Source organism: Salarias fasciatus, chromosome 15 (assembly GCF_902148845.1).
Source record: "Salarias fasciatus chromosome 15, fSalaFa1.1, whole genome shotgun sequence".
In the NCBI taxonomy this organism is placed as follows: Eukaryota; Metazoa; Chordata; class Actinopteri; order Blenniiformes; family Blenniidae; genus Salarias; species Salarias fasciatus.
Window position 1 is genome coordinate 16,639,151 of NC_043759.1, and position 27,184 is coordinate 16,666,334.

Sequence of the window (27,184 nt, forward strand, 5' to 3'; positions counted from 1 at the left end):
GTGAACCACGTGTTACTAAAAATATTAGCAGGAAAGTTAAAAGCAATGCGTAAACACTCACCTTGTTTGTCCAAGTTAATGACCGGAAGTGGTGGATGCAAACGGAAGACAGCAAAAAAAAAAAAAAAAAAAAAAAAAAAAAGACGATTCCAGTATGGAATAGATAAAATATCTTCGAAAGCTTGTATTGTGTTTTTTTGTGTTTTTTTTATTTTATTACACAGTTTTATCAAACCCAGTTAAACATATCTGATTAAGCTTAATTTGTTTTTTAACTTTGCAATTTATTATGCATTAATATGCGTGATCTATGAAATTCGACAAACACAAACTACTAAAATATTGAATTTATCGTCACATTTCTGCTCTATATTCAAGTCCGTTTTAGCTCTCCTAACAAATGAAATGCGCGTCACCGTGTCGCGTTCACGGAAGCTCGTGCACGGGATGTCAACAGACCGGATTACTGTGTGCTCCTAAACTTCAATTTTCCACAAGTTTCAAGTGTCGTGAGTTTTGTTTTCCCGGTGAAACCACTCGAACATCTGCAGTGATATATTTCACCCGCACTGAACCGTAAAAGGTGAGTTTGTTCTTCCATTTCTACAGATTTGATCTTATTCAAACCCCGGTTTCCAGTCTGTTTCTGAGCGCCTCTCACTTTGGTAAATTCAACGTAAAGCGGTAAATATAACGTGCCCGAACCGGGTTTACATGAGTAAATAGGATCCCAAGTCCCCTCTGCTCCTCGCCAGGGTTATTTTGTTTCTTGTGCTTGTTTTGTAAGCTGCCATTGCAGCGTGTTTTGGTCACCATGGAGACGGAGCGTGAACGCGCAGAGGAATTTCTTTCAGTCATTCATAAAAACAAATGGTTCTGTTGGTCTCATTGTACCAGTTAAATAACCATAAAATATAACTATTTTCATTTTATCTCATCACTTTCATCCAAAATGAGCCTGCATTAAAGTGTCAGAGCGTTGTGGTATACGTGCTGTCTGGGTGGGCTTTCAATAAACAGTCTCATGCTTAAATATAATGCATTATTGAGTTTGTTACACTATGCTCATCTGATTTTTTTGTTTATTTGCAGATCAAAGCATGTAAAATTACCTCAAAATATGATACAATTTACAAAACCTTGTACAAAAATGTATTTATCCCACTTATAATTGTATTTATTATTATAACTGTCTGAAATATTAATACAGTCACATCTGAGACAACCATACAATCAATGACATGCTATTTTAAGTCTGACATCAAGTATTGAAAGTGACATTTTACTGACTTTGCATGGGTATTGTTTTTCTTATGTTCTACATAAGATTATATAAGTAACTGAAAAAAACAGCATCAAAGATGCACTGCACAACATTTGGTGAATTTAGAATATGTGATAATGTTGAAAATTACAACAATGATGTGATTTGTGATAAATGCAAACATTTTTCAATGGACATGTTTTTGCGCTTTCAAATAACAGCACTTTTTTCACATCAGCTTCCTGGTAACTTTCTTCTTGATATTTCTGCTCCTCTCTTCTACCTTGTGGCCACCAGGTGTGAAATAATCAGGGCTGTCAATCAACTGTGTTTTTATGAAGGTATCAAAATTTCTTTCAAAATTAAAATCCTACCATTTTGAATTTGCTGATCGTGAATGGACAGTGCATGAGAGCATCATTTATTGCAAATATTGTGCATTATATGGTGTTTTGTGTTTCTAAGGCCTAACAGGCCTCTATGGAGAATAAACGTGAGGTTTGCAGCCCTTTCATCCCACGACGCAACCCTCTGAGGAAAACCAGCGCGGAGATCGTCCGTGAGGCCAGACAGTCTCTGCGAGTTCAGTCCACCCATCGACCTTTCACCCCCAGCGATGGACAGAGGCATCTATTTGGGAGAAACTCCATTCGTGTAGAACGTGACAACAGGCCTCCATCTGCCTTCAGGTTTGCCACAGATTCCACCTTCATCAATCTGAAGGCCTTTCAGATGTGAGATAAAGTGCAGTAAGGAGCTGTCGTCCACTTTGCAGTCTTCATTCTCAAAATTTTGACGCGCCAGACTCCAGGCCGGGTTCAGGGATTCGCCTCTCACCTCTGGGCCATGTAAGACATGAACATGCAAATATAAAACAGTTGTATAGATTATGTGTCTGTATGAGGCGTGTCTGTGTTCCAGCAAACTGTTGGCGTCAGAAGATGAAAGGTCATCTGTTTACCGTTTAACTGGGATCAGAGTTCTAATTTATAGTATGTCAGAGACTGGAGCAGCAGCAAGCAGTACGCTAAAAGAGATGTGATTCTCTCTCTTCAACAATCCTGATCTGGTAATTTGTTTACACCAGAAGCCGAAGTTTCCAGTCCTGTGCAATGCAGAGGATCCACTCAAGGCCTTTCCCAAACCTCCTTCTGCCCCGGCGGAGGGAAGAAAGGGGCAGACACGAGCACGGGCACGCCTCCTTAAGGCTGCATCTGTCTCTACATTATCACCTGTGGAAGGACACAAAGAGGGTGAGGATGGAAAACAAATGAAAAAAACAAGAAAAAAACCTTTTAGTAAGTTATATGCAAGTCCAAAAAAGAAGTTATGTTTCACTAAAATGCCCATAACAGAAGACACACTGCAAGCTATACAGTTACAAAATGTAGAAAGAAAAGCTCACAGCATTGATCTCATCACTGCGACTCTTCCATGCAGACATTATTGCTGAACCCGTTTTCTCTAAGGGAAATGAATGGAGCCATTCACATGCTGACATTTTACCTGATTTACATTCTCTGTGGTAGGGAGAGTGGAGAGTGGTTCACAAACCTTTTCCTGCTAAATCGCTCCGCAGTTTAGAGCAATACGACAAATAATGGAGGTCGACTGAATTCTCTCCTCTGTGCATGGACACTGATGAAGAGAAGTAGAATCTGTGCCACAGCGTGGAGCCATAACCAATGAAGAACTTCTTGCCACATCTTTTCACTGCTTTCAGTTCGAGAGAGATTAAATTCAGCTGCAGGACAAAAGCCGGTGTCAGCCAAGCAGCTCTCCAGTGAAGCCCACGCCACAGTTCACCACGGCCCTCTCAAACCTGACCCTCGGAGAGCGGCCAGTGAAAGGTATGCTTTTTGTTCGTCTGCTTGACTTGCAGGATCTGTCCCTCACTCCCTGCCCTCCCACCCTCTCCTGCTCCCTCGCTTTGACCGCAGCGACAGTGTGACAATGAGTCCAAGATTTATTGGCTTACAAGATTGCAAGGGTAGCCATTACTGGATGGAGTTGATTGCGCCTTTCATGGAACTCTTCTCCCTTTTACTCCCTGCTATCAAGCCTCTCCATTGCCATATTCACTGATTTTTTTTTTCAATGCTCTTTGTTAATGCTGCTCATAACTAACACTGCGCTGTGCAGTGAAACTGAAGCCACAAATGGCTGATATGGTTTAAATGTGACAGAGCTACCAGGCTCCCCTTCATGGAGTTGTACATTTAGATACATTTGTACTGAGAATAAATGATCAAGGTTTTAGAATTTTGTTTGCTTCATTATTCTGTTGATATTATATTTGAAGTATGGTCACCTGAAGTATTAAAAAATGCAACTTCTATTGTCAATAAATGATAATAATACACCTTCTCATATACTCACACATAGATACACATATGAAATTAGTTACTCCAGAAATCGTGTCACAAATTGGACAGAACAGATTCTTCGCCTGGGGACACTCGGCCCCTCTGTGAGCCGTCCTGCTTTTTATCGTACAGTTTATCATGGCCACAGTTGAATCCAGCGTCTTGGCGCGCTTCACGCGAAAACGAAACGGCCTCCATCCCTCATCGCAATCATGTGTCAGCTTTTACACTTCCACGGTGTGGCGAAGCTAAAAAGCCGGGCTTCTTTCTGCCGACCTCATCAGCCGGGTGTCAGCAGGAGGGGCATAACTCTGGGCAGGAGGTCAGGGGCTGTCGTTACAATCCATCCGCCTATCGATCCGGTGGAGCAGCTGGGGCTGCTGAGGAGGGGGTGGGCCATAAAACACTTTTACAGGAAATCTGGGCTGCTGCCCACAGCGCAGACTCCTGCCTCACAAGCAGAGCTACCGTGCCGTGTTCGTACGACTTGTTGCTGAGAAAGAAAAATCCCAGGTGGCCGCACTGTGGTCCCTTCATCATTAAAAAGGATGCGCTTTTAAATTTCCCCTCATGACCAGAGTCAGGTCTGGGTATTTTGAAGTGCAGGGAGCTAAATAAAGGCTTCATTGGACACCAGAGCCAAAGCAGAAGCACAATAACTGCAAATGGAAACAGACACAACATGACAGATTAACATGATGAGTTGGATGAGATATAAAGATAGGAGAGATTACACATACACTAGGTCCTTTTTCTCCAATAAGCCAAAGCTCTATAGCTCCAAATGGCTCTCTATTAGATTTGGATGCCCATCTGGGCAAGGCTGGCAGCGAGCGCGGATTGTGGTTGCAGTGCACTGGCCAGTGCGGAGATGGGGATGAGGTCATGTCTCGGAGAATGCGGAATCATACAAAGAGGCCTTATTATCAGACTCTTAATGCTATCACACAGAGTAAAAGCCTTCTGACGCCCGCTGCAACATTCTTCGGCCAACACTCGCTGCTCGCAACGGTGCTCATGCTCCGACTTTATTACCAACATCAAAAAACTAATGTTATGTAAAATTCCCACATTAGTTGCAGCCATGGAAGAATTAATCTTCAGAGTTAAGGTTCTGTTTGAATAACTGCGTGGTTTGTGTCGTGAATTGGCATTTGCAGAAGTGATACGCATGACTCAACATGTTCATCTGTTTTTAATGGGAATTATTTTCACAGCTGGTCATGTAGTAATTAGTCACAAGACACACCACCTGTCACATTTCGTAGAATTCACTGCCGTCAATATTGTTGCGTGTCAGCGGAGTTGTGCAGACTTGAAATGCAGGGAGCGAGATTTAGGAGTGACACGCATGGGGGGCAAGCCACGACACAGCCGGGCAGGTTCCTCTTTAACATGTTATGTTACTGCAGAGAGGCTGTGGTGAGAGAGAGAGAAAGAGAGAGAGAGAGAGAGACAGCTCGCGGTGACAGAGCATGAACAGCTTTACCAAGACTGCTCGCAAAGCTTCAGGCCATAGTTCTTGAGGATGAGCACACACGCACACACACAAACACACACACTTGCATGTATTTTGCCTATGCACAAGAATAGCTGCACCTCTTCCTCTGCTGCAGCAGTGACATCTAGTGGCTTGTGGTGGGAAATACACTGCCCTTCACTGTGACACATTTCAAAGTCAGCGGCTTTGCATAGATATGATTGGTCTCATGTGTACATTGAATATAGACGCTTTTTCTCTCATGTTTGTTTCCATTTCCTAAGACGACATGTATAAATAACCAGAATCTTTGTGTTTTTGTGGCTACTGAGTTCAACAGCTAAGTGTTTTGTGTGTCTTTGTACCTGCAGCACAATAGCACAGAGCAGTGTTGACTCAGAGGGACGACCCACAGACTGCAGAGTGGAGCAGGAAACAGGTTTGTTGAGATACACTCAAAGAAAACAAACTATACTTTCTATACCAAATTTAGATCTGCAAACGTTCCAAGTTTTCCTCTATCACAGTCAACTTATCTGCTCACAGGTCCCTAAGGTCAGATGAATACATATATATGCCCAATATAAAATAGAATGTTTAGTCTTGAGCTGATAAATGTTTTTAATCAGCAATGCAGACACAGCTCTCTCCTCCTCTATGTGAACAATACTAGTTCAGTGTCAAACCTTGATCGAGGCTCTGTTGATGGAGCCAATAGCCGAGGGGGCTGTTGGTGTGTGCGACCACAGTTTCCTGCATCACGTTGAACAAGCAGTACCGTATGCAAATTCTCTGCAAAAAGAAGATGCACGGCCCGCATTTGCATGAACAAACACACATGCAAACGTGTTTTTATTGCACATGCACACTCTCACATACCCACATGCAGACACAGACGGAAGAGGTAACTCGGCGGAAGTCGAGCTGTGGATGGTGACCTTATACTGTGCCATCAGACTTCCTGCTGTTTTATTTTAGGGCAGTGAACTTCTGAACCTTGCTTTGCCTCTCCGGAGTTTTTAAGGTGGTAATTGGCTAACTGCGAGTCTCTCTGTCACATTTCAGGCCGGGGGTATGGAGAAAAGGCCACAAGCACAGACAAGGATCCAGATTCACTCGTGTGGAATGATTCAATCGTGCCTCTTCTTCAACAGCTAGAAAGTGAGGCTGCAGGTACTGTGGCTAAAGCAACAAGAGAACTCCAAAAAAGCATCACATTTTCTAACAGTTTTATTAGAGCCAAGCCTCTGTAATTAGCACCTCTTCTGACATTCAATTTCACCAGCACCATCTGAAACAGTGGTGGATTGTTATGCATGGAATCTCGAAGCGCTGTTATTTCACCCTCCGAAGAAAGAAAAAACAAAATAGTGTTATGTTTGGCCTATAGTCAGAATTGTCTTAGCCTAAAACTGCAGTCTGACAGCCAAGAAATGAAATCTATGGCTGTAAATATTTTAGCACTCTGCAAATTTAATGGAAAATTCATTTGAAAGATAAATATTAAATATTTATTGTACCGAGAGCCTTCTGGCTCATGCATAAAACACCCTTCAGATTCTGTGAGAAATTGCAGTGAAGTGTTGAGTGCGAGACTGCATCCAGCCTTTTTTTAAGAAAATGGCCAAACCCTGTTATTTATGCAGGGAAAACGTTTATTTTACCTCAAAAACAAGGAAAAGACTCCACCCTTTTTTCTTCCTCTGCGTCAAGAGGGAAGCTGCCTGTTGCAGGATTGTTCTCCGGCGTTCGACCGTCTGAGCGGCAGAGCTGGTTCTTGGAGGAGGAAGGCTGATGCTAATTTTCTGCTGACAAATGTAATATTGATGTTGAAAATTGAGCCTTCTGTTCCCATATGGCTCATACACTCAAGCTTGTGCATTTCACACACACACACACACACACCACAACATGCACAAAACATCACTCATCTCTATGTATGTCTAACACAACTCGCCAACACACACAGTGGGTGTTTTCATTTAGGAATGTTTGCTTTCTTTGGTAGTTTCTGAGAGTCTGTCCCCGTACATTAGAGAATTTCTTCGCAGTGTATGTGCTTTGCGTCATTTCCAGGCGTTTCTGAGGGCTCCGTCGACCGCCTGTGTGATTTATGTGACCGTCTCCACGGCGCCCTGGCAGAAGCGGACATGCTCGGCCGACGCTGTAAGAGGAGGTCAGGGATACTCCGAGCGCTGTTCCGCCTCATCGACCTCAACTCCGTCCAGCTCAACCTTCACGTCGCCAAGCTTTGCCTCGCCGTGAGTCGTCTGTGAGCTCGCAGGCGTGCGAGAGAGTGCCGGCACGTCTGCAAAAAAAAAAAAAAAAAAAAAACAGTTTCAGCCACAAAGCATTCAGCAGCACTTTGCTTTTGTTTTTCTCCAGTTGTGTGTCAGTGAAAACAACCTCCTCAACATCTGTAAGCTCGTCTTCCAGATCAGCCGAAGTGAAAACAACGACATCTTCTTCCAGAGGAACTCCATCATTGGTAGTTCAGCTTTTGACTGCTTTACGTTCCTCAATATGGTTATTTCTAGGTTATATTTGATCAGTTTTATTGTGTTTTTACCAATATTCAATACCAAAAATCCTTTTCAGATTGTACCACTGGTTGACATTGTGGTTCTGTGTTTAGATTTGTTGCTGGACGTGCTGAGCAGGGAGGAAGTGTCCTCATCTGGAGAGGCCCTGCTGTACTGTGTTGGTACACTAAAGTTTCTCTCAGGAAACTCAGTCCTCCTCAGACTCTTGCTGGAAAAAAACTGCATCGGCGTGACTCAGAAACTCCTCCAGAAGCTCTGCGCTGTAGAAGACACGCTCCTCACGATATCGGGACACATCCTGGTGCAGGTGTGTCACAAATCCAATCCTCCTGAGCGATGCTCGCCGGAGCTCACAGTGATTGATGCTCATATAAAATTCCATCAACAATCACTTGCTACTTCAGTGCTGGTGTATATTTCCCCACCATCACACAAACATTTGTGTTTGTGTTATATGAGCTGTTCCATGTACATAATGTTCTCTCCTCACCAGAGCACTCCGGAGCTAAACACGCCCTGCCTCGCGTCTCACAAAGTGATTGCTGTAAATCCCACAATCTGTCCTGTGCAAACACTCTGAGTCATATTGGATATCTGATACAATTCACCGTCCCAGGGACGTACTGTGACTTTTCAAAACTTCCACTGCTGCTGCGTGTTGAAAATGACCATTTCCCTCTTGTGATAGAATGATTTATTTCAGGAGTGAAAAGTTTCCGGTCACCCTGCTGTATAGCGTCCTGTGCAGGCCGCCAGCCAACCCTAACAAGCGAATTACCGACGTTGTGTGCCAGCCAACACAACCCTGACATGCAGCTCTGTCCCAAATACATTCTGTTAAGGTAGAAAGAGCATGTGTGCTCAGTAACTCAATCTGTGGTCTCTTTCTTTGGCATTTTTCTCTCTTTTTCTCTCTCCCAGCTGACCGCCACCCTGAGGAATCTTGCCGATCACCCTGATTCCCGGCCGCTCTTTGTCTCTTTCTCCATATTGTCATTGCTGTGCACTGTGCTCCGTCAACATTGTGAAGACCAAGACATCTGCACCAATATTTCCAGGATTTTCAGGTATAGCACATGACATTTTATATAGTTATTAACACTTATAGTCTCTGTTGCATTCTAGATCATAACACACAATTGCAGGGAATGATTGTCTTTTACAGTCACTCCGTGTTCCTTTGATTCTGCTCTTTTTTATTTTTCCTCCATAAAATATTGTATACAAAAAAGATAAAACTAAGAAGTTCAGAAAATGCACATTTCTGGAAATTCAAATAACAAAAAGTGATAATAATGATTTCCCATTAAAAAACAAAAAAACAACTAAAAGCAGAGTCCACCCATTCCCAAACACATCGTACCACTAACAGTCAAGCAATGCAAAAACCAACCAGACCTGAAGACAAGCACAAGAGTAGCTACAGTGTCATGGGTGTTTTCACACTAAACTGGGTTCAGTTTGAGACCTGTGGTTGAAATTCTATATGTTAGTCCTTGAACAAGCGCTTGTGCTGCAATATTTAACAGGTGTGCTCTTGTCAACAGAGGCTCAACATCAACGACTGACATACCAGCACAGAAAGAGTGTAACCTAAATGAGTCACCACCTTTCTCTCTTTCCAGTTTTGTCCTGCTCTGCCACATATATTAGTTTGCTAAATATCACAGAAGAAGTGCAAATTCCACCAGGTTGTTGTTTTAACAGCACCGTATTTAGTCATCCTGGCAGAGCAGGCTGTTAGTGGGCTTCTCACTGGTATTTCCTTCTCTCTCGCTCAGTAAACTCTCCTCTTACTCCGAGTGCCGCCTGGCTCTGGCTCAGACCCCCGACTGCTACCAGCTATTTTTAGAACTGCTGAGCAAACATCACCAAAAGCAGGTGAGTACACCATCCTCCCTTCTGTTTTTTCGGAGTCTTTGTGTCTATACAAGAAGTGAAAAGCAGCCATGAGAGCCATGTGTGCTCTCAGCATCGGTTGTTTATGCACTTGAAGTCTAAACACATTGATGGGGCGTCGTGTCTATCTACATGTCCCATCGGCCTCTCTGTTTCTGCTGTGTGGATTTTGTTTTGACATTTAATCATCCCAGGAAGGGCTCGGTAAGTCAAGGAAAGAAGGAGGGTGGGCGGGAGGAGGGAGAAGGAAAAAATACAGAGGTGAGCCTGGGTTAATAGAGGTGACACAGAGTTGGGGGGTAGGAGGAGGGGGAGCTGCAAAGAAAGGACGAACCCTTGGCAATCGGACCTATAAATGACACGTGTCATCAAACAAGCACCCACGCCTACAAATACACACACACACACACACACACACACACACACACACACACACACACACACACACACACACACACACACACACACACACTCACTCTATACTGAGACATGCAATGAGCCCGTGGTTCTGGAACAACCCGTCCTGTCCTCACACCCACTGACACCAATACATGATCTCCAGATATACGACTGGATTCCAGGGTGACATTAATGTCAGCTGCAGATCCGGTAGTCGCAGTTCATTATATTATGGAATTATACATTTCTATAAGCGGATATGCAGCAAAATAACAAAAATGAGAAATGAGTTGTTGGTTGGATCTGTAGATCATAAACAAAACAGGGTATTTCTTGTTTTAAGTTAAAGAAATGGATTTTTCTGAACTGTCCATGATGCCATAAGATATTTCAGCACAGTTTGGCCGCACAGTGGTGTAGTGATTGACTCTCCTCCCTCACAGTGAGAAGATCCCTGGTTCAAGGTGGTGACATTTCTATGTAGAGTTTTCATTCAGAATCTGTTCCTGCTTTAGAGTGAGTGCCCATCTCCCCTCCATTAATCCGCTCTTCCACAGGACCTTGTCGTGCGCCTTCTCTTCACCCTGGGAAATCTCGCCGCGAAGAGCGACGAGCCTCGGCAGCAGCTCTTCCAGTGCGACGGGTGTGTGGACACGCTGATCCAGCTCTACAGACACTACCAGCAGAGAGAGGCGCCCGTGCAGAAGGACGGCCTTTCCCGCCGTGGGGCTCCCGCTCGTGCCGCATCTGCACAGGAGGCCGAGGACGTGCTGGTGAAGCTGGTCAGACTGCTGGCGAACATGTGCATCCACCCAACTGTAGGCCCATCACTGGCTGCAGACGCAGCCTGCGTCCAGCTGCTGATGGAAACACTGGGTGAGGGCGCGCTGGAAGCAGTAGCTTCTCATTTTTGCTACAAGGCCGCCGATGTAAGAAGGCAGTGTGTGAAAAGGAGAAGGTTAAAAATAGCTGTATGGTGCTTTATAGGCCCGGCAGCCATATTGGAGGAACCCAGCCACTTCCCGTGTGCTGGGAACAAAAAACATGACTGGAAACCGCGCTCGTCGTCTGTCTCCGTGTTTTATTCTCGACATGCGGCACATCCTCTTGGGTTTTTTTTTTTTTTTTTTTTTTTTTTTGTGTGTGTGTGTTTTTGTCTCACAGACCGAAACGCTTTGCAATAGCAGCAGGATGTTCTGTCACATCTCACAGCCGCCGTGGTTTGCGTGTGTTTCAGAACAGGTTGAACTGATACTTTCTGCCCCGCTCTCCGCCACCCACACGCACCTTCTGGCATTTGGGAGAGAGGAGCAGATAAACAAGACAGAGGGCAAAGATTCAGAGACGGCAGTAATACAGTACGAAAACCACGGGGAAAGAAAATGAGCAACACGGACGAGGGAGCAGGTCTGGCTGACTGATGTCCTGTTTTGATCAGCCTCGTGGCTCGGCGGGCCACTTTCCATTACAAACTGTTGCAGCGACTGAGCATTTCCTGGCAGAATCAGAAGCAAAAATCCAGTGCGACGCGAGGCACCGCTCCACGGCGCAACCACAATATCAGCGATTTACGACCGAGCACACGACAAGCTGCTGCTATATCAGGAACCTGCTCTGCTTCCAAGCAGCTCACAGTTTCATAGCTGCTTGGAGCAGGTCACTGTGACCCGTGTGTGTGTGTGTGTGTGTGTGTGTGTGTGGGTGTGTGTGCCACCTCATGACCAAGCTGCCGACAACAGAACATTAACCAGAGATATTCTGATCATGTCTTGGGGGTTCATGCCGAGCTCTTGGATGCACCAGTTGTTTGTTATACATTCACTTTCCATAACGGAGTGTTTGAGCACAGTTTGGATGCTTCATTTCAATAATCCAACGTCTCTCGCGTGTGTGTTTGTCTACAGAGCTGAGGTCAGCGCAGGAGAGCGAGGAGCTCCTGGTAAACGTGGCCGCAACCATCAACAACCTGTCCTTCTACAAGGAGGAACGCTCTCTGATCAGCCGCGACGGAGTCCCCATCGCAAAGTGTGAGACCAAAGAGCTTAAAGCTGGTCTGGAAAAGCGCTTTGACCCAAGTGACACTGAAAACACTGGCTTTCTCTGAAGTAATGCCAGGATAGCAATCACAGAGTAGTTTTAAATCTATAACAGAAAAGTAAAATGCAGACACAGAGAGTTACAGGGCATTTTGAACTGTGCTAACCTCTCCCCTCATTTATTTTCAGTGATGCTGAAGTTGATGCTCAGCTCCAGCCCGGAGGCCATGCTCGAGGCCACCCGGGTCTACGGAAACCTGTCGCAGGCCAAGAATGTGAGGGACTTCATGATGCAAAACAAAGGTACTTATCAGTCCCGGATAAGAGGTTCACACGCTCCTGGGGCCCTTCCTCTGTTGTGTTGTGTAGGATCAGTGCGGTCAGTGTGAAGAATCCTGCTGACTCAGCTGTTCGCAGCTCCTCAGTCGGCCTCACTCCTTCACCTTTCTCTCTCTCTCTCTCCTCCTCCTCAGTGCATCTGTTCATGGTGGCGCTGCTCGACTCAAAGAGCACCGACGTGTGTTTCTCGGCCTGTGGGGTCCTCATCAACCTGGCTGTGGACCCTCCCAGCAGGGCCTGCCTCTCACAGGAGGGGGCCGCCGCCAAGTAAAGACCTCTGAATATCAGCTAAACACAATGAACATAATTACACACTGCCACTAAATCAAAACAACAGCTGCAACATGTCGATGACCCAAAAATGTACAATAAAGTCACAAAATCATATTAAAGGACATGCACTTTATCACGCAGGCTGTTTTTTTTCTCTTACAAAGTAAATTTCAGCATATTTAGTGTTGACTACATGAATTCATCATGTTGAGTTTGCATATGTACCTGGGTTTCCTCCCACAGTCTGAACACATGTTTGAGGTTGATTCTTCACTTTGACATTGGCTGTGGGTGTGAATGTTAGTGTGTGTGTGTGTGTGTGTGTGTGTGTGAGATTTTCTGTGACAGAAACAAAAGCAAACCCATCGATCCATAGAAACTCCCAAAGTGTGTCAACAAAAAGGGTTTCACTTGTTTTTATATCCAGACTATTAGAGACAAACTCAAAGTGAAAGTTTGCAGCGTATAAACTTGCTTTAGCTTCTCGTTAAGCAAACAACCATGAGAGCAGAGTTAACACACTCAGGTGTTAACACACTTCTCAAACTAAAATAAACATGCAAACATGTTTTTGGTGAAGACAGGGACATTTCTTTAAAATTTTTAGTAATCCTGGTCTTACTGAAGAACTCAGGCTGCTTATCGTCTTAAATAACTGCTAATCCTCGTGCTTTCCATTACTATATTAGTAATTATTCCATTAATAAGTATGATTTTTTTTTCAGACTAGGTTCCGACTGAGTCTCCTCTGTCTACTAAAATCCCCTCTCTCTTTCAGATGTACGGCCACTGAAGTGAAGCTAATATTTTCAGACCTGACGGTCATGTGAAACCCTTTCAGTCATATGATGTGAGTGTGTGTGTGTGTGTGTGTGTGTGTGTGTGTGTGTGTGTGTGTGTGTGTGTGTGTGTGTGTGTGTGTGTGGCCAGGCTGGTGGACTGCCTCAGAGACTTGGGGCCAGGCGATTGGCAGCTGGCGGGCCGGGTCTGCCAGGCCTTGTGGAACCTGACTGGCAGCGGTTCGGGGGATGTGTTGGACCCTCGTGACCGGGACTCACTGCTGGACGTCCTCGTTGTGTACGCAGGTCGGTGTTGTTACGAATACTTACATAACAAAGGAGGGAGAAAACACTTTATCATTCATATTGTTGAAAACATATCGAAGCTCTCTCACTGCCTTCTGTCCTTTCTTCTCAACTGGTTCTGTAGATGAAGAGGAGGCTGTGAAGTGGATAGAGAGCGAAGATGCCAGGGGTCAACACAAAGCATGCTGGGAGACACACTTTCTACCTGTTGCTCAAAAACTGATGAAACTACTCCAGACTGCAGACTCCATCCCTTAATACACATGAAGTTTAAGCTTTGAGTTGCACATATTTTTCAGTTTCAAGTTGTTGTTTTGCTTTTTTCACACACACCTCATGCGGCCAGCCTGGATTCATATCAGCTCGGAGAGACTTCTAGATGAGCAGCAGAAGCAGAAAAAAAAAAAGCCTGTGAATTCCCACAGAAGCTCATTAGCCACCTCCTGCACTATAATCCTCTGAATATGATCAGTCTGCTCCCAGCAGCCGCCGCTCTGCCTCCTCATGACGGCGCGCCCGAAGCAGGCTGCAGCTGCTGTTTTTCACAGAGGATGAGGTTACAAACGTTTTCACAGCCGCTTCTACAGCCTGCACACGGATTCACGGCGAAGACAACAGATTTCAATTTGAGCGAAAAATACAGGTAGTTATGTCGAATGGAAACTTGAATTGAACTGTAAGAGAAACATGGGAGAATGTGAACATCTAGATGTTTTCAGTGCTCTGTTTGAACCTGATCTGCTGCTTTCATGTCTCCAATCAGCCACTATGTGTCTTATTACCAGGAGCCTTATTTGTTTTTTGTTTATGAGGCTTGACCTCGACTGTTGGGCACCCTGCTTAGAATTCTGGGTGTGGCAGGAAGGGGTCATCCAGTGTATCAACTGGGCCGCTCTGCTGTTCAAGTTACACTGACATGTTGTGGTGACCTCTGTTGTGGACCTTTTTTTTTTTAATTGTTGTTCCGAATCTTATCAAGCACTTTAATTTTCAGTCCCATAAAAATTCATCCTTGGATATCTTTAAATGTTCTTTACTCACGCTCCAAGCATGTTTATATAACTGACTTGCGCTGTACAAACACTATATTCGAAAGACACTTTTATGATACTGCAGTCTTTAAAGCTGTTTGCCAACTTGGAATTTACCTCATAAGAAAGTCTTTAATTGTGTGGAGTTTGACCTTAATGAAACTCAAAAGAATAAAATCCAAAAAAAGGTTGTTTTTTTTTTTGCTTCTCAAAGCCTTTATTATTACACAGATATGGGGCCAGGCAGTGCTTACAAGTTACACCAAATAGCCTAAAGTACAGCATTTCAAAATCACATCATTATTACATCGGAAAAAAAAAAAAAAAAATCAGAAACGGCACTTAATGTAAAAACCCCCGGTGTCATTCTCCCCAGTTTTCACACAGTAGTGACCTTAAACAACCACAAGACAAGTCCAAGTTTTTTTTTTGTAAAAAGTAAATCCCTAAACAGCTCTTCAGCCAGAGCTGACAACAAAACTTGTTCTGAGCACAGAATTCCCACTGGTGAAATGAAAAACAGTTTGCCTATATTTTGCAAGCCACCGACATGTGAGGCGATTGGTCAGCGGGGATAACACTGAGGATCTGCTGGTGATCTGTGTATTGGAGAGGAAAAAACAAAACAAAACAGCAGGCTTCTGTGGCCTTAAATGGGAAAGAACCTGAAGTTTGAACTGGTGACCGGCCTCATCTGGAAAGTGACACATTTTTTCCCCGGTGAGGTGTGACACAGGAGTCAGACGGGACAGTGAGGTAAGGCGTCCTGCAGGAAATCCCCCCCCCCCCCCTTCATCTTATCTCCTCCTGAATGCCGTCCAGGAGCAAAGAGAAGCTTCACTCTCGACCACGCCACGGAAACAGAAAGGGACCGATGCCTGGCTCCCTGATACGCAGACAGTAAAATTAACATTAACCATCGCCGAGTTCAGCTTCAGCCGAGCTGGAGAAACTCACGTCTTTTTGCATAACAGCACCAGCGTACACTTACGAATCAACCTGGGATCTTTGACGTCTTATTTTTTGTGCAACCGATCAGTGAGAAGTGAGCTGATGGCGAGTGTGCTGTGACTCCTTGGTTCCTGAATTGTGCTGGTCTCGCCCCATCTCCTACAGTCTCTTCCACCAAGCAATAAGATTGAAGTTGTTATAGGAGAAAACTACCAATGATACACAACAATTCCTTATTATACTTTATTTTTTTTCCATCATTTTAATGATTTTTTTTAATATAAAAAGTGTCAGTAACTGACATCAGTCAGAAGTTTGAAAAAGAAAAAGCCTCCAATTCTTCTCAAACCACTTCCAAATGTACCATTCCTGTATCTCCTCCTCCTCCTGCTCAGTCTTCACTTCTTGATTCTCCCCATCCACCGTTAGAAGAATGCAGTACTTTACTGATTTTAGTAAACAAAAAAAAAAAAGAAAACAGGAGGATTTCACACCTCTGTTTAAATTTTTTTCTTTTAAGAAAAAAAGCTGCTTTTGCACTGGTTAGACTTCCCCAGAGGAGAAAAAAAAAAAAAAAAAAGCACAGCTACAACATTTTGCGTTCGAAAGCTAATCGCCCGCTGTCGGCCCTGCGTGGGGCTGCCGGACCCCCGAGCAGCCCTGAAAAGAGTCTCTGCTCACGAAAGAGCACTTCTTAAACGTTTCATTGAAAAAAAAAAAAAAAACAAGAGGTATTTGTTTACTGGTAAAATTCACAATCCAAAGCTTTGAAAAGTGTTAGGGCGACCAGGCGGCTGGGATAAGCGGAAGACAGATACGGTGTGGTTAGGGCAACCGGAAGCAAATCCCTCCTGGAAAACCTGGTTTCTAACTTTCTTTTTGATTAGCTTTTCTTCTTTTTTTTCATTGTTTTTTTTCTTTTTTGCATTTCCATTACCAGAAAATAAAGACATCATCATCAACAACAACAACAAATGATAGTTACCTCACAATAACAGAGCTACAGCAGAAGCAAGAAGTCTTTCCTTCAAAGTGCCTCGCTTTTTTTTTTGTTTGTTTGTCTTTTTTTTTTTTTTTTTTTAATCTTTTTGACACGTGAAATTCCAAAAAACTTTTTCCTCTCGGTCATTTCTTTGAAATGCACACAAACAGCCATTCCTCAGTCATCATGAACACATTCACACAGATACAGTCCGACTCAAAAAAAACCAAAACGGGCTCAGACAGTGTTCTTTTGAGTTTTCCTCCACTTCTCTCCTCGGATTAGCTTACATTGACATTTGAGATTTGGGGATGAGGGGCAGGGACAAAAGAGGGAAGAGTGGAGGGGAGGTAATGCAGTGAATTTCTAAATGGACAGGGGCTTATGTTAATGGGGTTGGGGTGGAATTGGGTGGGGTGGGGGGTGGGGGGGGTGTTTGAGGTGGGGTCAATATGACCCCCTGAATACAACATGGGAGCAGCAGCATCAGCACGTTATGCACACTGTGCTGGATAGTTCAGGCACACGTTGAAAACAAACAAAAACAAAAAAAAAAACAAAAAACAACACTGCCCAAAAAGTTAATGCGTTCGTCTCCAGTTACCACCGACAGTGACCACATCAACATCACCAACAACAACAACAACGTCCACTTCTTGTGATACAAAAAGCAATAAAAAGACATTAAAGAAACTAAACAGAACAGTGATGACAGGATCGATATGCAGACTGCACAGCTTTCATTCCGGGGGGGGGGGGAGGTTCTCGGGGTCGTCGCTCTGCCACCGAGCAGAAGAGATTGGCAACCGACGTGCTGCATGCTGGAATACTGAAACGTAGTCCTGGATGCCTGTGGTGTCAGTGCTCAGGCCCGGCAGGAGCCTCTCCCGGCCTGCCCTCTCTTGGTCAGTTTTGGCACTGCATGGCAACACAAACCGGAGTCTGTGCATCATCCGCTTGTAGTTTGAGATGAGTTTTCTGCCGGGAGCCGGTTTATTTTCTTTCTTTCCGTTTGTTCTGATCCTCTTCTGAACATCCAAACAACAAGTTCAGTCACAACCCAGGGCCTCTCTTCCCTCAAATCCCCCCCTTTGATTTTTTTTCTATTTTTTTTTTGAGTGTCCCATAACGAGAAAGAACGACAGTAAAAAGACAACGGAAAAAAAAAAAAAAAAAAAAAAAAAAACAACGCCAAAAGCACTTCATGTCATGTAGCGGGTGATCGCTCTCAGAGCGTATAACAGTTCTGCTTGCATCCGCGCTTCCATAAGAAGCAGATTAACGTGGACCTGCGGGGTGAAAGCAGAGAAACACGCCTTCAGAACACTGAATCTACAAAAAAGGACGTCACAGAGTAGACGGATAAGAATCGGGACTTTGTTCTCACCTTCTCGGAGTGCTGAAACTGCCTCCAGAAACTCTCATACATTCGTTTGGTGGTCTTCTCTGGACTACACACCATAGTCTTAATATAGATCTTAAAGCTACGGTCCAGCAGCTGGTTTATCTCCCCGTAATCATAGTCGTCATACCTGGGGAGCAGAGAGGAGCCGTGTTCAGAACAAGGAGACCACACCAGGAAAAAATTCTTTTCAATCTGTGCAGGACGGTGTCTGCTGACCTACCTGATGCCAAACATGCAGTGGATGTAGTTCCAGATGGCCCTGCGCAGCATGCTGGTGTCCACATCCTTGTGCGTGGCCATGGTGTTGTAGGTGAGGTTGTAGGCCATCTGGAACTTCTCGTCCAGCATCTGACCGACGTCGGGATACAGCCGGTTGACCAGAGAGAAGCCGTGGTCCTCCCAGCTGTAATCCTGGCACGAGGGACAAACGGATCAAGATCAGTCACGTTCGGCGCAGGCGGCTCGGACAAACCCGGCGTCCCGTCTCCCCCCGTCTCTACCTGCGCTCTGAACGTGGGCACGTGCTCCCCCCTCCTGGAGAAGTCCTTGTAGCCGTAGCTGGGGTCCTCGAAGTGACGGGAGATGTCCCTGGAGGGGACGCACTCCTCGTCCTCCGCCGTGACCACCAGCATGCTCTCGGTCTTCTCCCGCTCGAAGCGAGTGGCCATCTCCTCCTGGCTGGCCTCCTCGTCGTCGCGGCACTCCTGCAGCTGCTTCATCCTCTCCATCAGCACCTCCACCTCGCCACATATGTCCTGCAGACGCAAAACGGCGCACGTCTGTTTTAGATTAGAAGTCCTACGAGTGGAGGATCTTCAATTGGAAACCAGAATCCTAAAAGCAGCGATTACTTCCCGGGTTTAACTCTCTCACACTCATAAGAAATCCCTCCTACGCACACACACAGTCAGCACTCACCTGGTTGCCGAGCAGGTCGTCGTGATGATTAGCGTGGCCGTTGCCGTTGGCGATGTCACACACGCAGTACTGGCTGAGGGAGGGGGGTCTGAACGTGTGTCCGCCGTCGCAGTGGATCTCGGGCGCGATGCCGCAGCCGAAGGTGAAGGAGGCGAGGGAGTGGTAGTGCGTGAGGAGGACCACAGCGTGGATGAGCTCCGCCAGCGACCAGCTGTGCTCCTCGGCCTTCAGAAGGCCCTGAGAAGGAAAGACGCTCGTTACTGCCAAGCCGTGACTTCAGCATCGCAACCTTTCAGACGAGGGGGAATATGTTTTTTATCCTGGAATCTGGTTTTGTTTTCCCCTTTCACTCTCCATCCACTCGCCCCTCGCTGGCGCTACAGCTGCAGCTACACTCCGGCCTCCACCCATGATCTCAGCCGGTTACGTCACACGTCTTCCCCCCGCCGCATCCGAAACGCCCCGTCCCCCTCACCTCGATGTGTTCCTTGGTGAGGAGCCAGGGCCGGTGGGCCAGGATTTTGTTGAGCTCTCCGAGCTGCTGCAGCTTGTGCGGGGCTTCGTCCAGGCCGTTCAGCCACTTGGGATCGCCGCCGACCTGGAGGAAGTCGTTCACGTGCAGGTTGACCAGGTAGGAACACTGGTGCCGAGCTGCCGCCTGCGAAGTCGCGTCACAGAGACATTTAACGCCTGGACATGAGATCTGACTTGCCGTTTACAGAGCTCTCGGGCTGGACGCGGCGGCCCCCTACCATGATGCCGATGTAGTGTCGGTAGTGCAAAGCCAGGGGTCCGTCCATCTGCAGCAGGTAGTGCTGCGTCCGGAGAAAACTCTCCAGGTACTGAGGGTGGAAGCCCATCACGAGGGAAATATTGTCCAGACGACCGAGGGCTGCAAACGCATCCTCAAATATTGACTGTGTCCGGGCGTCCACTTTACTTACTTGAAGAATCTTTAAAAAAAACAAGAAGAAGAAGAAAAAAAAGAAGGAACTTAGACCCTGAAAAGAATGTGTTGTAACAGAGCAGAGATTATAAATGGCCTCATACCTCTTTTTCAGGGATAAATCTGCTTGGTCCGTTGCCCAGAGGTCTTGGGATCCTTACTCCCAAGTCCTGTATTACAAAAAAAAAAAAAAATAAATAAGAGAGAGAGTTTTAACTTCCACGTGAAAGCCAGGAAAGATTTAAACCGTTCTGTGCTAGAAATCACTCCGTCAGATAAAAATCAGGGGATGACATGAGATATCTGAGAAAACTCGAGTCATTTGTACGAGCGATGAACTGAGGAGCAAAATCAGAATTAAACTCTGATCGTTCATAATTAATGAGACACTCACTCGCACACACATCCAGCTCGACATTTCGCCCTCATAGAATATTAAAACCCAATAGAATTAAAAAAAATTAAAAAAAAGGCCCCTGTCTTCACAGAGCCCGGTAACTTTCCGCTGCTTGTCGGGACATGTCCCCTCGCGGACACCGTCCCGCAGCGCACAATGAAGCGGATTGAATGAACGGCTCTCAAGCGCCGATTATTCACAAGTGACACCAGCTAAAAGTCAAATCCCGAAATGTGTCACCGACGACAGAAGCCGTTTAAAAAGCTGACAAAAGAAAGAGAAAAAAAAATAAGTCGTGTGAAAAGACGAGAGGATTTCTTTCGGTGACCACAGGCTGCTGAGCCTCGAAAACAAGTCTGGACAAAAGACTGCACTGCAGCTTGTTTATTCACAAGAAGAAGAAGAATAAAAAAAAACTGTCTTTTTATAACTATCGACGCATGACACGGTGCATTTAAATCCACACTGTTAGAGGAAACAGCCAGACGACACTTTGCCCTCCGAGTGTGTTTTTTGTGTCCCTTACCTTTTTGCTCAGCCGTTCACAATGGGTGCATATCTTTAAAAGCTCTGTCACTGCCAAACAATTATTTTCCACGTTTTCTGTCGGTGCGACTGCGTGCCTCATGTCGTGTCCTCGCGGCGCCCTGCTCCTTTAAGCAGCTCGCGGTTTTATTAACATTTATTTCGGGTGGCAGTCCTTCTCCCCTTTGTTCCTGGAGGCACTGGGCAGAGTGCTCGGGCAGTCAGCTGTTGCAGGACCGCAGCAGAATACCGTCCTCCTCCGCTCATACATTCGGTAAATAAGTCGGGGCTCGTGCGATTGACGCGCCGCGGCGGCCAATCGCGGCGCGAAAACAGCCCGGCGGCGGCCAATGGGCGCGCGAGGAGCGCGCGGGGGCGGGGCACCGCGTGAGGAGAGAGGGGGGGCCATAAACGTGAGCTGGAAGAACAATCCCCCCTCTAAGAAAACATCACCACTTCTCTCTGCTTCTTTTGTTCCCCGCTGCCATTGATCATGATTGAGTTTTGTGCGGGGCATTATTCTCTGTGTGGAAGCAGTCAATTAGAGGTGACTGCACACGCACCGCCACTCACGTTTGCCTTTCATTATAATGAGGACAAACCACTCTGCAGGAGGAGTTCAGAGTTCTCTGCAACAATGGCCTGTGTATGCAGAAGACGATGAAGAAGACAAAAAAAAAAAATCTTATCTGTGTTGCTCTTTGCAACGTGCATTCACTCTTACGTGCATGGTAAAAGTCCACCTAACTGCACTGGAGGTGGAAAAAAGGTCTGAGGGGGTGCAAACTGAGCCCCCCAGCCCGACAGTGGAAAACAGAGGCGAGGGTCCACTGTGCAAAGATCAGCATCTGCACACAGAGAGGCGGATTGCTGCAGGACCTGCTGCAACAACAGCTCCCTTCAGTTAGCAGGTCTCCACCGCAGCCTATCAGACCACAGAAATATGTCATTCCTCCGCCCAATCAGCCCAGGCTCAAGGAGCCCTTTAAAAGCCAGGAGGAAGCAGAGATAAGAAAGGCAGCTCTTATGGCTTTGTTTGTCCCAGACTGACAATAACATGCTCAGTGGACCTGGCGAGGTGCAACTGGTTTTATAATGCAGCGGAGGTCATGGCGTCAATAATTACTCAGGTTTGAACGACAGTGAACCTAAAAATTTATAAGGCAATAAAGAAATCGCCTTGTTTTTGTCTGACACAGTTTCAGAGCATGATCAGGACACAGGTCTTTAGGAGTGCTCCTAACCTGAATTTTCATATTTTTACATTTCCTGGAGCAACATATGTATGCTAGGTGCTCTGTTTCAGATTGTTTGCAACCACATGACAAAAGCTTCCATTAACTGGTCAGTGTGTGCACACACACACGCGTGCACATAACCACACACAAAGACACACCTTTGTGTGTCATGAGATTTCAAACTAAGAATTTTCCCAAGGAAAAATCAAAAGGCTTGTTTTTCTGAGTCTCCACAAAGACTCGTTTATGAGGGTGAAAGCCGCACAGTCGACTTGATTGTCGAAGTTCTAGAATCGGTTAATCACTGACTCAGTTCATCTTTGCTGCAGCGAGCTGGCCGCAGCTGTGTTTGGATGGACTTTGACGAGACTCCCAATAAAAGACGGACAAACAAGTTAAATTTAGAAGTGATGAGTTCAAGAAGAGGCTCGGGGAAACAAGTCTCCCCCTGCGCGCCGGGATCAAGAGCCCGACTGACCAGTTTGTCAACCAGCACTGATAACTGGATAGCACAGCGTTCAGCAGGTTCATTGTGTGCCTCGAGCCATCCTCCCCAAACCCGTATCACCCCCCCCCCCCCCCCCCCCCCCCCCCCCCCCCCCCCCCCCGCCCAGCTCGTCCCTCTCCTGATGCCACAGGGAGGGGTGCAGGGCAGTGGTAAACATGTTCCCAGGGCTGGAGTCAGCACTCCGGGGCTGCCCGGAGCCCCATGGCTCAGCAAAGCTGCGGGCCGGTCAGCGTTCGGACTGACGACACACCAAACCTTTTCACATAAAAGCGCTTAGGCCGGGGAGTCCGGCCTCGCAGACGGGGCCAAACACCATTGTCAGGGTGCACACACTGACGAGGTTGAGGGGCTTTACAGTATTCGCATCGGGGGGGGGTGTCCGCGTTTGCATCTCAGCGATCCAGAGAGCACCGTGCACGCTCCTCCTGAGATGAACGCCGTGGTTGTCTTCGTCCAAAGGGTAAACGATTGATTGCAGATGGAAAAACTGTGCTGAATTACGCAAGTGAGGGTTGATGAGATAAACAGGGAAGTAGTATTAATAGGAGGGTTACACAATATATAAAGTCATTACAACACCAAAGAGAGATAAAATATTCTGAATATTCTGAATAGTCCCATTTCTGAGATTGCTATCAAACTGTGAATAAACCGCTGCCTTTCGGGCCTGGCAATGCCGATCAGGCGATTCACGTGTTTGATGTGGCACAAGTCGCACGCCGGTCGCCCTCCTCAACTCAGCCCGATCAGTTGGGGGTTCAAGGACAGGTGGGAGCTGGTCAGCGGTGTGATAGAAACACGGCTGTTTACTATAGCTTCTGTTTAAGTGGCTCTTCAGAAGCAACATCCATCAATATGACTTTACAAACATAATTTCATCCAAGTGCTCACTTATCTGAATTCTGTGGACGGTGTTTGTTATTTTCCGGGCAGATTCCGATCTGCAGAGGGGCAAACATGGTGGCCTCATCCTGTTGTCAATTATAAAATAGTTTTAGCTGGTAACTTTCCAAATTCTCAGCTGAAGGAATGTACCATCAACTGTTTTCCTCCCACCTCGGGTTGCTATGCCTGGCTGCTGCTTCAACCTGTGAGGACTTTTTTGTATTCTTGTGTGTCTTTTGAGTTTGAGAACACAGACCACAAATGAGAAACCACACAGCAGGTGTCTGGAGGGACTCGGAACGCCGACTTTCTCGAGCGCCTCGCTCGTTTGATGTCACCTGCTGAGAGAGCTCAAATCTTCAGTGTACTTTTTAAACGGCTTATTGGTGCAAACTAAGTAAAGAAAATATCAAATGAGCCCCTACCTCCACGCAGAAAGAACATGACAGCTGAAAGACAATCAGATGCCAGCATAAACCTGTGACCTTTAGGCTGAGTGACGGGAGAGGGAAAAGCTATGGGTGTCAGGATTGAGGCGGTGCAAATATAGGACAGATTACTTATAAGAAGAGACACCTTGAAATAAAATGATCTTTTTTTTCTTTTTACAAACTACTGAAACAAAGACCTCAACAAAACGCATTTCCACCCATTTTACACAACTAGTAATTAAACAATAGTAACAGGCAGAAAATTGTTCTGATCTTTTCTTATTAGAAGAGGTATTTATAGTTAGAATATGCTGTTCTGTGTTCACACATCACTGCCAGTTCCACCTGAGTAAGAACTGCTCATGTTTTAAGGCATCAAGGTGCCTTTTCAGGAAGTATTGAAGAACAGAAACTTACTTTTTGTGATCCACAACATCTGTGTAACTTTATGACTTTCTATAGAAGAAATAACAGATAAAACATTTATCTCACTTCAGTGTTTCAGTCTCTCTGGCGCTTATATAACAAACAGTTTATAATATCAACTTTTTGATTAAATGTCTTTAATTTTCAATGATGACAACTTAACTTTTCCTAATAGTTTTAATAACATTTTATCCTACGCAATTTTTCTATTTTTGCTTATTGCGGTCAAATGGTCTTCGTTTCAGGAAAATTGGAGATTGTTTATTGAGAGCCTTCATGAATACTTTGTAGATGAATATATCACTGCATGTCACAGACAAAAGCTGGCAGGTCTGTGGTCTGCTGGAGTTTGTTGTACAGAGAAAACGGTTCATCCTGTTCTCAGAGAAAAGTTCATATGAAGTTATTCTTTTACAATTTGTCACATAAATGTGAGCACTAGAAGAAAAAACATGCACACTTTAAATTTGACAAACCACCTGTGTGCTCTACAAAAGTGAAAAAAAAAAGAAACTTTTTACAGACACTACTGTACATTTTTCAAAGAGGATGGCAAAAGAAGGTACACTGCCAGTGCTGATGTTGAGGTTTGATTATGTGAATCAGTAAACAAACAATGAACTTGTTACTAAATCTGGAACAAACAATCAGCTTTAAAGCAAATGAGTTTTATTAAGCTCTTACTCTACTGGCAAGACTGACATTACTTTTTCTAAGTTAAAAAGTTGGCAGCTGTGCTCATAAGAGTGGTTGCTGTTTTTTCCCCTCAAGGTGTAAAGACATGAATGATCAACAGCCTAAAACCAATAAAGGGGTTGATAAAAGGTAATAAGTTAAAAAAAAAAAAAACTGAGAGGAAGCGATGCCAGGCGTAAACTCTGCACACATGTGTAACTGTGCTGCAGTAAGACGAGAGAGAGAACCGCAGAAAACAGAGGGGATGTTCAACAAGTGGTAGAAGTCCACCAGACCAGTTCAAACCTGACCTATCAGTGCAGAGAGGAGGAAGAAGAAAACTCTCAAACACTGACATAAGCCTAGCAACAGGCGTCCACCAATCACAAGGCAGAACAACAGTTTCAGGAACCAATCTTCTCTGCCCTCTCTCTCTCTGTCTCTCTTGTTTCTTTAAAAGAAAAAAAAAAAGGAAAAGAAAATAAGAAAAAAAAAAGTTTGGTGGAGGTATGAAGTTCACTGAACAGCCCAATCTGGCGTGTTTCATAGTTAGCTGTGAGTTTCGCTTGTGTGTTTGCAAAGTTTGCCGTTTCTGCCTGTTTGAGTTCCTTTGACTAAAAGTTGCAAAAACAAATGTCTCTCAGCTTCACAGCAAACGCAAAACCACATGTTTCAAATTAGCCCAGAGGCTCACAACAGCAGCGCTCATCTGGAAAAACAACCAGCGAAGTTTTGTTCTTCGTGTAAACAGATGACTTCCAGGGCTCCAGTAACTGTTTCAACAGTATGGAAACTGATAAATACATTATATAAGTTGTTTGGGAGTGCAGTTTCAAGCCCGTGTACAGCGAAAGTGCAGAAAGTGAAGACTAAGGGGATATCCCTGAGCCCACTCCTCAAACACAGCTCTGCACTGGAGCCTGTTCATCTATCACTGAGCAGACTGGAGGGTTAACCCTTACCTGCCTACCGGCTACAACCTGTAGGCTCAAAGTACCAACAGGAATAAAGAACTGGTGCCAAGTTGTTAAAACCTGTTGGTCACAAGCTCCGGGTGTGATGCAAAATGTAAAAAACGCATGAGTTGAAGCAGGATATGTGTGGGAATAAACTTGACCCTCTTTAAGCAGTGCTCGGTCCCCAGCTCTTCTCCCTTCTCTCAGTCGCCTGCTCTGTGATCTGTGTGTGTTTTGGCAGGCTATCAGAGTGGAGAGGTCTCGCCAAGCGCCAGCTTTCCTGAGAGCACCCCCCCACCCACCCCCCACCTCTGTCAACCCCTCCACCTCCAGACCAGCAGATCCTGGACCAGCACCGACCGACGCTGGGAGGAAGCAACGCTCCCTGGATTCCATGAAACACAGAGGAACTGCACAGACCTGAGGGAGCAGGAGGAAAATTAAAAAACGACAGACTTATCTGGGACAAAAGGCAACCTCTCTTTCATGACTTGACACTCCCAAGAATGTATTTAAACAGACCCCTGCATATTTGTTACGTACAGTTGTTCACAATTCAAGGGGAAAAGGCGTTGGTCTGCGATCTGTGTGCACGTGAGGAAGAGCCAGTTCCCGGGGATGTTATTCTTACAGCGAGAGGGCAGCTGTCACAATACAACGGGCTCGGAGTGAAAAGATCCCATAGAAAAACAGAAAATACCAAGCTCTCCCCTGCTATCTTTAGCCTGATATGACACAGTCACCACAAATCAGTGAAAAGCGCTTCATTTTTGCCTCGCCTGTCTGCTTTCCTCTATAAATTCCCTCAATGCGTGGAATAACAACCTCAGCTGTCAGTCAGCTGAAGGTTATTGATAGGATATACGAGAGATAACACCGCAAGACAAGTTCAAAGGCTCTGGAAGACTCGGCGTCTTGCTGAATCAGTGTTGTAGGTGCAGAGGACTCCTTTGTCCCGACGAATTTTGCCACCAAAATGCATGTAGCTAATAAAACTAAGCTCATATCGGCAAAAAGACTTTAAACTCTTCCAAAGTAAACAACCCCTCGGGTCTGATGCTGCTGTTGCCTCCTCGCATGCACAGCTGTTTAATTTTCTCTCCGCTGCGAGTTTTGCTGACTGAGCGGCGAGATGACTCATATCACTGGGAGGGCTGCCAAAGAAGTTGTTGATCGTCACCCTGTAATTGTTAACGGGTACGGCAGACCACGAACAAACGATCCGA

The 27,184-nt window shown here is 45.5% G+C and overlaps 2 protein-coding genes across 2 annotated transcripts; one reads left to right on the forward strand and one right to left on the reverse strand.

The window, feature by feature from the left end:
- Window positions 1-414: 414 nt before the first annotated feature.
- On the forward strand, window positions 415-15,082 carry armc2 (armadillo repeat containing 2). Its single transcript, XM_030109610.1, has 18 exons — window positions 415-583; window positions 1,730-1,953; window positions 2,040-2,112; window positions 2,352-2,517; window positions 2,988-3,114; window positions 5,482-5,549; window positions 6,176-6,283; window positions 7,187-7,371; window positions 7,496-7,598; window positions 7,746-7,960; window positions 8,575-8,720; window positions 9,435-9,534; window positions 10,509-10,827; window positions 11,856-11,978; window positions 12,177-12,290; window positions 12,461-12,593; window positions 13,530-13,684; window positions 13,809-15,082. The coding sequence occupies exons 2-18, from the start codon at window positions 1,745-1,747 to the stop codon at window positions 13,940-13,942; spliced, it is 2,478 nt and encodes an 825-aa protein (XP_029965470.1). The 5' UTR covers window positions 415-583; window positions 1,730-1,744; the 3' UTR covers window positions 13,943-15,082.
- Window positions 15,083-15,915: 833 nt separating this feature from the next.
- Window positions 15,916-21,106, reverse strand: LOC115401432 (sestrin-1-like). The gene is made up of 9 exons (XM_030109608.1): window positions 20,841-21,106; window positions 20,022-20,087; window positions 19,724-19,924; window positions 19,447-19,629; window positions 18,972-19,208; window positions 18,554-18,808; window positions 18,274-18,464; window positions 18,036-18,180; window positions 15,916-17,937 (listed from the first exon to the last, which is right to left on the reverse strand). The coding sequence occupies exons 1-9, from the start codon at window positions 20,940-20,942 to the stop codon at window positions 17,851-17,853; spliced, it is 1,467 nt and encodes a 488-aa protein (XP_029965468.1). The 5' UTR covers window positions 20,943-21,106; the 3' UTR covers window positions 15,916-17,850.
- Window positions 21,107-27,184: the final 6,078 nt, after the last annotated feature.

Excerpts from the sequence above, each read along its gene's own strand:
- armc2 (XM_030109610.1), top strand. The coding sequence starts at position 1,745 with ATGGAGAATAAACGTGAGGTTTGCAGCCCTTTCATCCCACGACGCAAC. Across the intron at positions 2,113-2,351 it reads GCCTCTCACCTCTGGGCCAT|AAGCCGAAGTTTCCAGTCCT; the intron begins GTAAGACATGAA and ends TGTTTACACCAG. Across the intron at positions 7,961-8,574 it reads CGGGACACATCCTGGTGCAG|CTGACCGCCACCCTGAGGAA; the intron begins GTGTGTCACAAA and ends TCTCTCTCCCAG.
- LOC115401432 (XM_030109608.1), bottom strand. The coding sequence starts at position 20,942 with ATGAGGCACGCAGTCGCACCGACAGAAAACGTGGAAAATAATTGTTTG. Across the intron at positions 20,088-20,840 it reads GTGAACGGCTGAGCAAAAAG|GACTTGGGAGTAAGGATCCC; the intron begins GTAAGGGACACA and ends TTTGTAATACAG. Across the intron at positions 18,181-18,273 it reads CACTGCATGTTTGGCATCAG|GTATGACGACTATGATTACG; the intron begins GTAGGTCAGCAG and ends TCTGCTCCCCAG.